Here is a 15,792-nt window from a genome sequence, read left to right on the forward strand (position 1 = left end):
AAGCAGTGGTCCCTCGCTACTTCGCGTTTCACTTATCGCTGATTTACTCTATTGCAGATTTTATTTGGATTCATAATTCATACATTGAAAGGCTTAACGTGGGTTGTAACTTGATATTTCGTTTTTTTGTTTTTGTTTTCTAGATTACCTAGTAGTGAGTAGTACCCGTGAAATTATTTATGCTGCTGTTCTTGTCCTTTTTTGGGGTAATTTTTGAGTACATAAAAATAGCTTTCTTTCAAACAAAATATAGAATATTTGGTAAATTCAGAAATGTGCACCTTTAAAAGTTTTTAAATGTTCTAGCGCTTGTGTAGTTTTTTTCTGGGGATCCCAGCTTTCTCCCTCATTCAATATGCATTTTTGATCATTTAAGACTAATTGTACATAGGTGTAAATGGTTATCTTGCCTCTCACCGAAAGTCAACTGGGATAGACTCCAGCTCAGACCCTAATGAAGAAAAGCACAGTAGAAAATGAATGGATGGATTTTCATCATTGCGATTGTAGTTTGAAGTGGTGTAGAATTGCACCTTAATGGTAAACATGGAAATGTAATAAAGATGATTTTTTTTAAATACAGATTTTAAATTGGGATACATTTGAGAAGTCACTGCCAAATTGAAAATTCTATAATCTTGCCAAAAGCATACCAAAAGCGGTTGCAGAGCGATGACAGGAGACAGTCAGACCACTGCGTATTTTTAAGGTTGACAGCAAGGCGCAATGATGGACAAGGAATGGACTGCCAGCTGCTCCCACACAACCTTAGGGCACGTCAACAGTTTGCAAGTCAAATACTGGAATTCACCGTACACGTATTTGGGGGGAAAAAAACAAAAAACTATGAGCGGTAGGGATAAACAACCAATCACACTTTTGCACAATTGATAGCTTTCAATTAAGATAAAATGCCTATTTTTGGAATGTGCGAGGAAGCCAGTAGTGCTGCCAAACAATGTACTGTAGGCAGACAGGGACTAAGCCAAAAGTCAAACAACTTTGGCCAATCAGAGGTAGAGAGCCAAAGTCAACTATATAATGATCATTTTGTAAAAATAATAACTGGACTGCAGTCACTCCTTCCTCCTCAAAGCAATAAACACAACAAGCACAGGAAAATGTTGACACATTTTATTCCTAAAACAGAAGCCACAGCACCAACTGCTGGCATGGCATTCATATATATAATTATCTATATAGATTGCAGTTTGGTTTTTGTGTCTAAACGTGTGGTATAAAATACTATATACAACAATGTACCTCTTTATTAGAACACAGTGAAGTTCATTGCTGTACAATTCCTATGTAGCTACAGCTTTGCTGTAATTCATAATTCGCCACTTCTTCTGTACATTGTGACAATACAAATAGTCGTTTTCTCCGTTACAAAAAATAATACTCTGAAAGCAACCTACTGGTGACTTTCTCTCCTTTTTCTGCAATAGTTTCTCAGTTTTTAAGTAAGATGATTACATATAGCTTAGACCAATTGCTTTAAAGCAAGAAGGTGGTATAAACCTTCTCCATTTATATATCTATCTATATATATATATATTTATAAAAGAGATTAAGAAACAATACATTTAAAAACATACAATAAATAAGATAGATGCAGGCTTTTCGTTTGGATACAATTTCATCCAAAGCAATAAAAAGGAATTTTAGGCTTTAAAACCAAAAATCCATTCTTTAAAAGTTATTTTCTTGATCAAGTTACATCCCTTTATCTCTTTACAGATAGACATCTTTCCAAATACAGACTGGCCAGTGCGTGTGCTGCCATGTTCAAAACAAACCAACAACCAATCTGTTGCTCTCTCACGTTCATTTACTGGTCTCCCCGTCATTTTGTGCACGTCTTTGCGCCAAGGGGACAACCATCAAAACCAATCTTGGAATGAGATCCAACGCTGTGCCCCGGTCCGGTGTGTCGGAATCCCTTCGGAGCCATCGCTTTTTGCACTTCTCTTCTTAAAATGTCTCTCCTGTGAGCGGCTATAACATGTTCGTGATGAAGTTGTACATCTGGTTCAGCACCACAAAGTGAATGGGCAGGCATGATCGACGGTCCTGTGTCGCCGGGTCACACGTCAGCCAGGAGAGGGCGTTGTACTGCTCCAGCACAAATCTAACAGGGTACACAATACGCATTAGATTCATTCTTGGAGACATGTATGTCTTGTCACACAGTAGACTCATATATTCAAAGACCTTTTAATCCAAGTACTCAAATCACTAATCATAGTAAAAAGTGTATAATGAGCAGAAGTAACCTACTCGCAGGCTGTACAGAAATACACATATGTACAAAAAAAGACAGGGATAAAGCGGTTGTGACTCAACTCGACTCATCCGGAACAAAAAAAAAAAAAGTCAAGACTAAAATGGACATAAGTAGTGTTAACGTCATCGAAAACTTAACAAAAATCATTTCGTCCACACACATTTTTCACCAGATTAAAACCAGACTAGACTAGACTAAAACCCTCATTAATAAACAATAACTGGGACTAAATCAGTATGCATTTTTGTCGACCAATGAAGACGAGACGAAAATGTACTTCACTTTATAAAAACTGGACTCAAATCGATGGACGTTTTAGTTTATGAACAAAAACGAGATGAAAATTATGATTTTGTCAAATTTTGTCTCTGCTCACACCTACTTTCAAATCTGCCACAAGTAGCCACTTGTTGATATACTGCAATTGTGTGTCAAGGTGTTTTTTGTTAAAAAGATGAGAGAACATTTTCTGTGAAATAGGTTTATATCCGTAATGTTCAACATTATCTGCAGAGGTAAAATGATTGTCCTGACTAAAACTAGGCAAAAATGTTGACAGCAGCAGTGTGTATTGCGGTTTTACCTTAGTACATCTGAGGTCTGATTGGAGTCAAGAGGATGGGAGTGTTTGCTGTGCAGTAGCTCATCTGACTGCACTGAAGACACATGGAGGTGCAAAGAGGCCTGAGAAAGAGGGAGGGAGGGAGAGAGCGATAGAAGCGCTGGTGTCAAATATACTGCATGTAATAAGGTCATTAACCTCTGTTCTAAATAAAGGCATGACTCCACAAGAGAGCAAGATCTTTTGCTTGTATCGTGCAAAACAAAAACGCTTTCGTATGTGTATATTTTTGTTTACATGCTACTGACTGAGTCATGCAAGGCTGAATAAGTTAGATAGTAAATTAGCACCATATAAATAAAGATGCACTAAGCCAACAAAGACTAAATGACTAATGCTATTACTACACATACATTTACAGGCCTCGTGTAGCTCAATAAAGTGGCTAAATTATCACAGTAAACCAGTGCGATAAAAAAACAAGCTTTGTTCCAGCTACTATCTTTCTAGTGGCCATTTTAGGTATGCACTGCCCGAAAAATGATTTTAAGATGTATGTTTTATTTTACATTTACACATTTGAGCATGTTTATCTATCTGTCTATATTGGATGCTTATGATTACACTGTTTGGTACAATAATAAAGTAAGCACAACCTGAAATGAACACCTTTCTGACATTATCTTTATAAAGCGAGCGGCACACATTTTCACGCATTCCTTTGTAGAAAGTTAACTAAAGGGATACCGCATATGGGAGAGCGAGCCTCAGTACCTTAAGGAAGAGTGGACACTGGTTCTGAGCCTGCGGACAGGCTGACCAGAACCAGTCAGGCAGTGGGCCAGCTTTGGCCGTGGATACGAAGTAGCCGAGAGCGAGAGGTTGCTGCAGGAGGTTTGGCACCTCCTCACGAGACTCCATGCGGTCTGCACTCTGGCACTGGAAAATAAACAGATTCAAAGTTACTTGGCTAAAATAAAACCGATGTATACCTGATATATAAGGATTAATTGATTCAACAACATTAATTAAATAACATTCATTAGAACAATATTGCAATGTTGTAGAATGCAATTTAAAAAATAACTATGGAAGCACGGAACTGCCAATGTGGAGTAAACATTTTTAATTGGCAATGTATTTATATTTGTATGTATTTAGAAAGTATTTGCGAGTACGTTCGAACATATTTAAATACGTTTGAACATACTCACAAATACGGTCAAATGTACTTGTAGGCTAAATGCTACAAACATGACAGCATATTTTCCCATCAAATAACGGGGTATAAGAGGTAGACAAGGGAGAGAGGGTGTGAGAAAAAAAAAATTCTTAAAGCATTTGGCCCACATTATACCAATACGTTTGAAAATTAAGTAAAAAACATTGTTTATTGGTAACTTTTATGACATCTGCAGTGCTGGATTTAGGTTTGGCATTTTTTTCCTATAATGCCACGGGTTATTGACTTGTGCAATACCCTGTTGCCTTGTGGAAAAATAAGCTATGTTTGTAGCATTTAGCCTACAACTCAATTCAAACGTATTTGCGAGTATGTTTTTATATTTTATTTATTTATTTAGTGTCAAGAAGAATTTTTTTTCACAAGTTTACGTATCATTTTTTTATGAAACATAAGTTGAAGAGATAAAGCCAGAGATTTATTTGCATTATTGCTCTAGTCTGATTTATTATTCACGTATGTTTACACCACAATTTTCTTGTAGAATTTTGTAAAGTTGTCCTAGTGAATAGTTAAAAGACTGCATGTTAAAGTGTTTAGTACATTAACAATCCTAATTGAAATAGATAAATAAATTAATCAAAATTCAATTACAATTTCAATTATTACACTCCACAATTACAAAATTGGCATAATCGTAAACAAAAATAAAAGATTATTACTACTAATTTTGAGTAATTTATATATTTGCACCTTTTTATTTTAAAATAACTAATTTAATAAATCTTGTTTGGTCCAAAAGGAACATTATAGTGTTTTAAAGAAATTTATTTGTCTTAACATTTTCTTGTTTTGTACCAAAAAACAAATGATTGATCTAATCGTGATTTTAATTATTACCAAATTAATTGTGATTAATATTTTCTTCATAATCGAGCAGCCCTACTTTCCATATTAATTCATGGCTCATTTATTACCTTTATTTGAGCTCAGACAAACTGGTGACTCTGTTCTAAAATGTAAGATAGCAAGAAAGATCCAAGAGTCTTACCTTACTGTCGTCACCTCCATGGTGGTAGTGAGATCCTGGGGAATGCACTGGTGACGTGTTGGGTGAGATGTTGATGATGTCGGGATCCACCAACTCGTTCTCTGGGTCGAGAAGATCAAAGATGCCCATACCGTCAGATCCATCTGGGGAGAAGAGAAGAAAAATAAGATCCAAATTCCTCTTTTTTCATCTGTTTGAATGCTTTCAGTTTACATCTATTATGGCAGCGCTATATGGACAAAAGCGGTATTGTTATGCCTGAAAGAAGACCACATTTCCCATGAGGACAAGCGCATTGCATTGTTTTGTTTTTGAGCTCACGCCAGCGGGTGAAATCCGGGCCAATATTGTTCTTTGACTGTCCTTTTATCCGGGTAGCTTCCCTTTTTCTTTTTGGTCTCCTCTGACAAAACTTTTCAGTTGATTTGCATCTTCTGCCAGGAAAGCAGTAACCATGCGTTGACATTCAAGTTGACTTCCGTCGTAGTTTTTTGTGTGCCAGTATTCCTACCATCCTCGTCAAGGTTGCTTAGTGCCAGTAAAAATTATTCAGATCCCCCCTCAGGCCATGGGAAAGGTATCATTCAACTAGTTTTAAGACGATGTTTCATCAGAAGAGTTATGAAAATATTTTATTAAGGTTGAAAAGTTCCTTAGTGCTACTTTAATAGAAGGTGCCTTAAGGAGTGTGTATACAAATAGACACAAAACCAATTTCAGATGAAAATGTAATTGAACGCTGAATTCTAGAGAACAGCAAAGTGTGTCTGACCTGTGGTAGCATTAAGAATGTCGATGTTGGTGTCGATGTTAGTGTAATTGGAGCTGGCCACTTGGACAAAGGCAGAGGTGGGGAAGACTAAGATGTGAGTGCAGGAGGTGTCCTGGGGGGTGTTTAGCTGGGGCGTCTGCATGTTCAGGGTGGTGCTGCGGCCAAACACTGAGCCTGTCGACACAGAGTCTGATAGGGAGGGAGAGACAGAACAGAAGAAAATGATGTCAGATTTTTTTTGCAGATAAGGTATTTGAAAGTATGCCCACATTTATATTGTGAATACTACTAGATACCTAAATTTCCCTCTAGGGATCAATAATAGGAAGTGGAAAAAGGTACAATTAAAGTCTGTCTGTCAATCTATCTTCAGTGTACCATTTCTCAAGCTGCAGATGTAAAATGCTCCAACAGGTCAGTCCATTAGTTCATTCACTCCCAGCCATTTTCACTGAAGCAATCCCCTTTGCTCCCGGCTCTTTTACTGAATTTTGACAGATTTTGCAAGGCGCACAGAATATTGTGTTCTAATGCTATAAAAACATGGAACCTACCAAAAGAAAGATTAGAGTCTCTTCTTTCATCAGGAAAAAAAAGTACATTTCTGTCTGTTTCCGTTTTGCAGCAATTAGCATTAGAATATAGCTAAGTTTAATCATTATTCACAAATCTGTTGAAAACACTGGCAAAAACAGCTTGTTGCAAAATGACCTTGGTTGATCTCTTATACTCTGTTGCCACCTGCTGGCCGTTTTTGTAGTAACTACCATTGCTTTAAGCGTTCTCTTGAGTTCAGAGGCTGCATGAAAGCCTTCTGTATGCTCTAGCATAAAAAAACATAAAAATGTATAAATGCGTCTTTGGGAGCATGGTAATATTTAAAATATAATTTTTTTCATACGTTTTTGGGAGCAAATGACTTAACAAGCCCCCACATTTTTTTTTTTTGTTGATTTCAAAATGTGGAACTAACATATTAGTCTTAGCTTTTAAACTGAGCTCTTTATGTTACTTTTACATTGTCCACCTGAATGATGAAATAAAGGACTTTTTTTCTAACGCTGAATGATTGCAATTTTTTTTTAAATCAGGTTGGTTTATTGGATAATAAAACAGCTACATTTGGTATGCACAAAATTGATTTCCAATGACTACAGCTTGCCGTTTTTCTTACGTTTAAGGCATCATACATTTGGACATGCGGAGCTGTATTTATCTTAAAAAGATTTTAAAAAGTAGGCATCTTCATTCCGGCAGCGCTCAATCATACAATCCTGCTATGATGCACTGACAATCCTCCACTCACTTGTTTACCAAAATAAACCCATTGATCGAGCTCTCCATCACACAGCATTGAGATCAATGGGCGTCTGAGAGCTAGTGCTTTATGAGCAAAAAGGTACACCATCTTCCCTGCCATCAATCTGCTCCGGACTAGGAGGTGACAAGCATTGTGACGTGCTGCTGCCATCCATCACGCCAAAGCCACACACACGCACGTGCACAAAAACACACAACACATGGCTGCAGACGCCGACTAAGCGGTATACACCGAAACTGATAAGTCAATTCATAGTCTCCGTCTTGTGTGTACCTGGCATTATGATGAAGGAGCCCTGGGGCTCCATGGCAACTAAGCACACGCTGAGGATGCTGGGAGTATCCGAGGCGGAGATGCCACACATCCGACACATTTCCTTCAGACGGCGACTCAGTGACTGAAGGTTTCTTCTGCTCAGCAATATACTCCAGTCTGACACGGTAAGAGAGGAGCACAAATGAAGACTAACAAACCGCATTGAATTTTGCCATGACTTGAACATCCTCACCTTTCAACTCTCCGTGTCCTATCCTGCCCAGTCGTCCAATTACCACTCTCCAGGGCACTGATGTCATCTGCACGAGTCCCAAGCACCAATCCCACAGCTTTTGTAAGCCAAGGCGCCGAACAGAGCCCTTTTTCCTCCTGGCCCTGAGCAATGCACAAAGATATGCGTGGAGTCATTTTTCAGCCTTCATCAATGTGTCAAGCTAGAGTACAAAACCAGCAGTTTTAGTCAAAAGTCATACTTCTCGGGAATACGTGCAGTAAGCTTGATTGATAGGTATGTGCTCTATACCTCAGGGGGAAAAAACACTCTATAAATAGTTGGGTGAAAAATAACCCAACTAGGGGTAAAAAATGGATCAAAATGGACCGATCCAATTTATGAGTCAATTTGACTCAACTTTCTGGGTTGTTTTATACAAAATGACCAAATTTTTTGACCCAAGTAAAGGATCTGACAAATATTTAGGAGTTGTTTTAAAACACTAAAAGATCAATTTCTTGACTCAAAGTTGATTCAAATTGACCCAGAAATTGGATTGGTCCATTTTTGACCCAAAATTGAGTTACTTTTGATCCAACTGTTTTTAAGAGTGAATGCTACTTTGATAACTCGTTTGAAGGAATTGATTGAAGGATAGTCACAATATTTATATAAGATTGGCAATATGATAGTTAGAAACAATGGAAGTGAATATTGAGGGTTTGGATAGAATATGAAGGTTTTGCTCAACAGTTGCGAATCTAGCGATAGACGTGATATGATTTTTTTTTCAGGGCCGATACTTATTAATACTAGTCAAGGAGACCGATAAGAACAGATATTTGCAGCTGATATTCACTAAAAGGGAAAATAATTCTAACTCTTAACTTTGTATAAATGTTTTAAGCATATGTTTATTGATATTTTTTTTTTACATTTGCAATATGTTAAATTATTATTATTATTATTTTAGCTCTCTTACTGCCAAACGTTAGCCAAAAAACAATCCCTACAAGTGCCAGCCGATTTCGAGCATTTTCACTCATCCTTCAAGGCAAACGGAATATTGTGTGCTATGACTACATAAACGTGGTGGATACAATATGAACAATTGGCTTCCATTCTTTCATTAGAAGAAAAAAGTATGTTTCTTTTCTACCTTATTCCATTCTTTAGTAATCACTTTTTGAAAATAGGTCATTTGAGTGACATCAAGCAAAAATGGAAATAATAAGGAGAAAACAAGCACAACAGTGCAGTGCAGATACCAGTTACTGTTTGAGTTGTCACTGATACGATACCAAGTACTGATACTACTAGTATTTGTGGTACATAAAATTTTACCAAAAACAATGACAGATCATTTTAAAGACGATCCATATATTCAAATGTAGCATTTTTTTCATAGAATTGCATGACGTTAATGGCAATTTTCTGTTCTCCTAATTTCTAGTTCCTGATCGTAATAAAATAAGCCCAGGTATTGGACTGATACTGATACCTGGTGTCGATACTCACTAATAAACTAATCTCTAGTATCAGCATGTCTTTTTCTACAGTAAATAAAGTTTTCCAAATTTTCCAAACATCTGAAATGTTAATATTGACACTTATTTTAATATTAATATCAAACAAAAACAGAAGGGCAGAGAGTTCCCAGGGTCAGCAGCATCTCTTATAGAGTTCCCTGAATTTTAAATAAATAGTATCCCTGAAGTTAACAAAGATTTTAAATTGTTCCTTTATCGGCCGTCAGATATATAAAGATGCCGAAATTCATCAAAATACTGAATATCAGCACCGATAATCGGCCCGGCTCGACAGTAGGGATGTAATGACAAAACGTCACAATATGATAAATATCACAATGTGAACCTCACAATACGATAATTATCATGATATTGTGGTGAGGTTGGCGATCCATAAAAAGCTCACAATACTGTACACTCACTATGTTATAAAAAATAAATAAAATTGCTCATATCAGAACCCCCCCCCCCCCACAATATTATAATATATTATGTTTTTGTGTTTTTATTGTGTTTTTGTACATAATATAAATAAATAATAATAATAATAATAAATAAATAGGCTTGGCCATGTCATGTCACATGTCATTGTCACGTGCTCCTATTGGCTCAGTGGCGCAAAGCATCATGGTCTATGCGGTTCACAATGCTGTGTTCGACTGAACCGGGTGAAAAGTCATGTTTTTCAACAGATATGTTGAAAAATATTTGCTGGTATGACTGATTATTGGGACTGATAATCGCAGCAGTGGCCAAAACATTACTAATTAAAATTAAACTGCACTAATAAACTACCACCAGAGGGCGCTAGAACAGCACAAATGGAACACAACCTGATCTTTTTAACATGTGCTGCTTTTAATATCGTGACGATGATATGATGGACATTTTAATATTGCGATATTGCTGTTATAGCTACATCCCAACTGACAGTGGTCGTACCTGTTGGGCACATCGATGTTGATGATGCAGGTCTCCAGAAGTTCCCCGTACTGGTCAGTGCATGTGGCTAGGAGCCAGCGCTGGTCACGAGAGAGACAGTATCCCACGAACAGCACGTTGTATTTCTGTGATGCCTCCCCGAACGTCTCCCCAAGCTCGGTCTGCTTGTCCTTAACTGGCGCAAGGATGAATGGAGGTGTGTACAGACGTACACACTCCGGTCTCTGCACAAAGGCAAAATATTTCATCAGTCAACTTGAGGATATTTTGCAACAGGCAGCAGGAAATAGAGACAACATTAAGAACAAAATGGTCACTGCATCCCATTCATGTCGTATTTTTTTCAAGCAAGGCAGCTCAAGCTTTGCAAGTGCATTAAGGTGAAAATGTAGCAGTGGTTATAAGAAAAAAGTTAACCGAATTGGAGCCTGAATTAAAGTACTCCTTTGTTTAAAGCTGGAATCAAGACCCCATTTAGGAGTTCTTGTGTAGTTAGCCAAGCAGATAATAGAAAGAAAACTCTGGAGCAGCACAAGGTTAAAAGTTAGCTCTGTCTTGTTCTAACAAATAAAAATGATGTTGAACTCAAAATATATTTTTGTTTGTTTGAGGGACTTCCCATGGATTGGGTGAAAGGATCATTTTAGGTCAGGTCATGTCTTCAGAGAATGGAAAAGAACAAACCACAACCATTGCAGCAATAAAGTTAGTCTCAATCCATTTGCTGGTTATCATGACAGTGAGATAACTTTATTTACCATCATAATGAACAGAGGTGGCAAATTCAGGTCCAGAAAGTAAATACCCTGCCACAGTTTGGCTTTAGCCATTGATGCTAGCTAGCTAGCTGGCTCCCTAGCAGGTGAACGAGCACTCTTGGGAGCTAGCTAAAAACCCTGCCACAGTTTGGCTTTAGCCATTGATGCTAGCTAGCTAGCTGGCTCCCTAGCAGGTGAACGAGCACTCTTGGGAGCTAGCTAAAAACCCTGCCACAGTTTGGCTTTAGCCATTGATGCCAGCTAGATAGCTAGCTCCTCCCTAGCTAGCACCTGGGGCTAAAGCCAAACTGTGGCAGGGTATTTTACTTTCTGGACCTGGATTTGCCACCTCTGATAATGAAATAATATTGGTACAGTAAAATAAATAAAAGAAACTGCTGAAAATAATTGCATTTTACCTCTGAGCTTTTAAGTGCTGTGTCAATGGCTAAGCCCGGGCCAAAGCCTGTCAGCGACTTGACATTGGTGGAAATGGGCAAAGGCCGCCTGCACTGAGCAAAGACGGAGAACGCTAAAGACTTGAGGTGCTGAACATAGATGTGGCGGTCTTCACCTCTCACAGGCTGAAGCAGGTACTGGCAGGGGACAATCTGAAAGATTAAAAAAAAGATTAGGACAGAGGGCATCAAAACAATGCTTTATATATATTTAAAATAGGGATTTACCCATACTTTTAAATTCTTGTGAACAGTAAATTTCAATATTTTTTTAAAGGCCTTTAAGTAAAATTTTATTTTCACTATAAGTAAAATTAAATTTTTACATGAATTTATGTTAAAAAGACTGATTAATGGTTTTAGGAATCAATATTGGGCTATGAAAAGGAAAATCTATTAAAATGTATTAAACTCTACGAACAAATGTGTTTTCATGTGGAAAGAGATTCTTCTTAAATGCTGCTTCATGTGAACGTAGATAGATATCCCAATATTGATTATTAAAACCATGAATTAATCCTTTTAATGTCTTTTTCCCATAAATTCATGAGAAAATTTAATTTTAAAGGCCTAAATGTTTTTGTATGTAGTTTTTTTTAATTCTAGAAATGTACTGTTATATTTTCGTACATTTAAAAATAGACCTGAGTTATTGCATTTAAGACAATTCCGAATCTTTTTAATTTATATAGAATCTTTTTCATTTATATTTACAATTATTGAATTACAATTTTTAAAATAGCATTTTCATATCCCCCCTTGCTGATGTCAATGTTAGTGTAACACTTATAGGGTTTATGACACGTTACTTTCATTAAAAAAAAATCATTTGACCTTACTGCCTCTGCATTATTTAATTAGGATAATTTTTTTTTTTTTTTTTACTCATTCACTCCCAGCAGACATTTTCGCTGAAGCAACCCCCTTCGCTCCCGGCTGTTTTACTGGATTTTGACTGATTTTGCAAAGCCCACAGAACATTCTGTTCTATTGCTATGAAAACATGCTGACTGGACCTGTCAAAGAAGTCTCTTCTTTCATCAGGAAAAAAAGTATATCTCTATCTGTTTTCGTTTTGCAGAAATTAGCATTAGAATACAGCTAAGTTTCATCATTATTCACAAATCTGTTAAAAACAGATTTTGTAATAACTACCATTGCTTCATGCATTCTCTTCAGTTCAGTATGTTCAGTATGCGTTCTGTATGCACTAGCATACCCCCCCCCCCCATAAAAACGTATAAATACGTTTTTGGGAGCATGGCAATATTTAAATTGGAATGTATTTATAAGTTTTTTGGGAGTAAATGAGTTAACAAGCCCCCAATTCTTATTCTTTGATTCAGTAACTTAGTCTCAATATCCAACCACAAGGCCACAAGAGGGCGGCTGATACTGTTATCGATACCCGGTATTGGCAATTGTCCATGCCTATTGAATGAAAAATTTAATCATGACTATTTCTGATGCACTGTTCTGGAGTCGAGAACTAAGTCATCACACAAGATGAACAGGAATCTGACGCACCTGTACAAAAATGGAATTGCGGATATGTGCTGGAAGCAACTGAAGCATCTCAAGGTAGCAGCGTAACAAGCCAAGCGTCCACACACTGGAGTGGGCCGGCGCCGGCCCCGACCCAGGGCCGCCTTCCGAATCCTCATAGCTGAAAGGATCCACCATGTAAACAACGATGGCTGGTGGATAGGTGATGGCGTGGGAGTCACCATCTGTGGGTACGCCAACCTTGTCACGTTCCAAAGTGCTGTGGGCATAACACAAATTGATTTCACTAGACAAATCTACTTTTTGAATATTTCAGATCAGCTTTTGGGGCACGCCATACCTTTCTGGGGGCTCGGTGGAGTTCTGGCTGTTTGAGTTGTCCCCTGAGGTGCTTGTATTCTGGGTTCCCGCCTGCTGTCCCAGCTGTCCACTCTGAGGGCCCCCTCCCTGGCTTTGGCTGCCCATGGTTCCAAAGGGGGAAAAGGAGCTTGCCTTGGCAGACTGCATCCCGCTGCTAGGCTGTCCAGATGATGTCACCAGGCTGTTGGATGATACAGAGCTGCCGTTGCTGTTGGGGACCGAGGAGCCGTGCATTGCACCCTGCTGGCCAGCTGAGCTGGAGGCGGATCCCGTGAGGGGCGCCGATGATGACGACGGAGGACTTCGTTGCGTGAGGAGTGAACTATCCAATGGTTGTGATGCGAGGTACGGAGCTAAAATGAGAAAGATGGATATATTACTAGATGAATAACATTGCCAGCATTCCTCCACTCAACACTATGCTTTCATATTTTTCACATTTTCAATTCGCCGAGGCTTTCTTGCTAGTCTTTTTTGCAACAACAAGAGCGTGGGGTCAAGAGTGGAAATGTCAGAATAAAGAGCAGATGAAGCCAAGAACAAAAAGGCAAACCTCACCGAGGTTGTGGCGGCACACTTGTGCATAGAGTTTGAGCTTAGTGAAGGCGTCGTTGTTGCTGCTGGCAGCCTTGAGGAACCAGTCGCTGACCGGCTGATCCGCAAGGCTTTTAGCTCCGCTGCCACCGACAAGCACTATTCCATCAGGGTAGCCTTTGGATATGGGCCGATGCTGGCCAAGTCGACACGACTGTGGAAAAATACAGGAAGATGAGAACAGCAAGATTAACAAGATAAAGAAAAATCGAGCGTAAGTGAAGTTATTACTAGGAAACTAGGCCAAACTTGCACAGATTTTCTATGTTGAAAATTTAGTTAACATATAATTTTTGCATAATGATCAGTGTACAAATATTAATAATGGTAGAGTGTCTTCTAGTAGTCCATGTTAAATTGGAACATGGTTTCTGCAGGCTACATTAGGCCTAATTTAATGCTGTTTTAAAGCTGTTTTTAATGCAACTTAAAACAAATTAAAACAAACACACACACACACATAATAGATTAGAGCTGTCAAAATTAATCGATTAATCACCAAGTAATCGATTATCAATTATTTGACAACTATTTTAATAATCATGTAATCTTTTGAATCGTCCAAATCTTCTGATTTCAGCATATCAACAGTAATTGTTCACTTATTTCTGTTGTCATTCATTAAAGAAAACGGATTATCTTCTGTGGTTAATCAAAAGACATTTGCAAACATCTGTTTAAGTTTAGAAAACAATGACCGAATCGGTAACATAGTACAACATCAATCCCCCCCTTTTTTAATCACTATACGAATACAAAGTACGAAATAGAAGTCAGGGAAAAATGCTTTTGTAGCACACTTCAATGCAAAATTTAAATGAATCAGTCGATTAATCGAGTCAATAATCAATAGATTAATCGATTCTAAAAAATATTCGCTAGTGACTGCACTAATATAGATACACTAATATAGATACATACATATTTGCATAATGTTTATATATTAGGGCTGTCAGTTGATTACAATTTAAAATCACAATCACATTATTTCCATAGTTAACTTGTGATTAATCGCAAATTAATCACATATTACATCTGTTGTAAATATACAATAAAATATATTTTTTCTCAAGTTTTTCATACTCTTCTTAACGAACACATAACTGAACAAATATTACCAAATACAAATGTGGTCATATCTTCACTGATACAGTAGTTTTATAGTAAGTAAGTAAACAATTATTTGAAGTTAAACAGATATACTAGTGTACAAGTGTAAAACATTGAGCCATCCATTTGTGTTGAGATAATATTCTGCCACTAGGTGGGATTAGTGATTTATGTTGAACGTTGTTGACAGGAACAGTACGTTTTTCTGTAGAAGGATCATCATCATTACTAATTCTTCTGGCACATGTAAGTTGCTGCAGTTTGTTGCTTAAAAAGCTAAACAGTGCTGTCACTGAATGTGCAGCATGCTGTGACATGTGTTGGTCATGAGGTAGAGCTGGCACTCATCCAATATTTCTCCGCAGTCCATAAAATGGATGATGCTAGGATTGTGTCAAGGAAGCTGCACTTGATCTTTGTAAGTAAAAGTATTATATAATCTTATTTGTGTAAACCTTGTGTGTTAACGGTTAATAGTAGAGTAGATTTAAATACTCTAATTCTGCTTCTGATTAACTGTCAAATTATGGGCCTGCATTAAACTGAATTCGAATGTATTATTCATCTGTGGAAAATGCTAAAACTCTCCATGATGTAGACAAGGTTAAATCAATTATATGGGTCGTGTTCTGATTAGGAAAGCAACCTTGGGTTTGTCAGCACCCTACTAGCAAGACAGCTACAAACAAATTCTGTTCAGTTAACTCAATCTTGTAACTACTGTTAAAAATTCTGACCTTCTTTAAAGCCAAACTCGCCTTTGAAACTCTATTTTGAAACCTTGTTTGTTTTAAAACCTGAGGGCAAACATTCTGACAGCTGAATTTTTCAACTCAATGTTGTAACAACTGTTATAAATTGTGACCGAC

At 37.6% G+C, this 15,792-nt stretch overlaps 1 protein-coding gene across 1 annotated transcript in view; it reads right to left on the minus strand.

Moving 5' to 3' along the window:
* Positions 1-1,119: 1,119 nt before the first annotated feature.
* Positions 1,120-15,792, minus strand: part of med13a (mediator complex subunit 13a) — a 99,716-nt gene continuing 85,043 nt past the window's right edge. Inside the window, exons 20-31 of the mRNA XM_086098673.1 lie at positions 13,778-13,967; positions 13,200-13,572; positions 12,881-13,118; positions 11,315-11,506; positions 10,138-10,361; positions 7,685-7,827; positions 7,450-7,608; positions 5,856-6,044; positions 5,084-5,226; positions 3,624-3,788; positions 2,871-2,971; positions 1,120-2,131 (exon numbers count right to left, since the gene is read on the minus strand). Of these exons, the coding sequence (XP_085954799.1) occupies positions 1,999-2,131; positions 2,871-2,971; positions 3,624-3,788; positions 5,084-5,226; positions 5,856-6,044; positions 7,450-7,608; positions 7,685-7,827; positions 10,138-10,361; positions 11,315-11,506; positions 12,881-13,118; positions 13,200-13,572; positions 13,778-13,967 (2,250 nt within the window). The 3' untranslated portion in view covers positions 1,120-1,998. The remainder of the gene's footprint in view (positions 2,132-2,870; positions 2,972-3,623; positions 3,789-5,083; positions 5,227-5,855; positions 6,045-7,449; positions 7,609-7,684; positions 7,828-10,137; positions 10,362-11,314; positions 11,507-12,880; positions 13,119-13,199; positions 13,573-13,777; positions 13,968-15,792) is intronic.

Source organism: Leptonotus elevatus, chromosome 16 (genome assembly GCF_054856555.1).
Source record: "Leptonotus elevatus isolate MCC_2025b chromosome 16, RoL_Lele_1.0, whole genome shotgun sequence".
Taxonomy (NCBI): domain Eukaryota; kingdom Metazoa; phylum Chordata; class Actinopteri; order Syngnathiformes; family Syngnathidae; genus Leptonotus; species Leptonotus elevatus.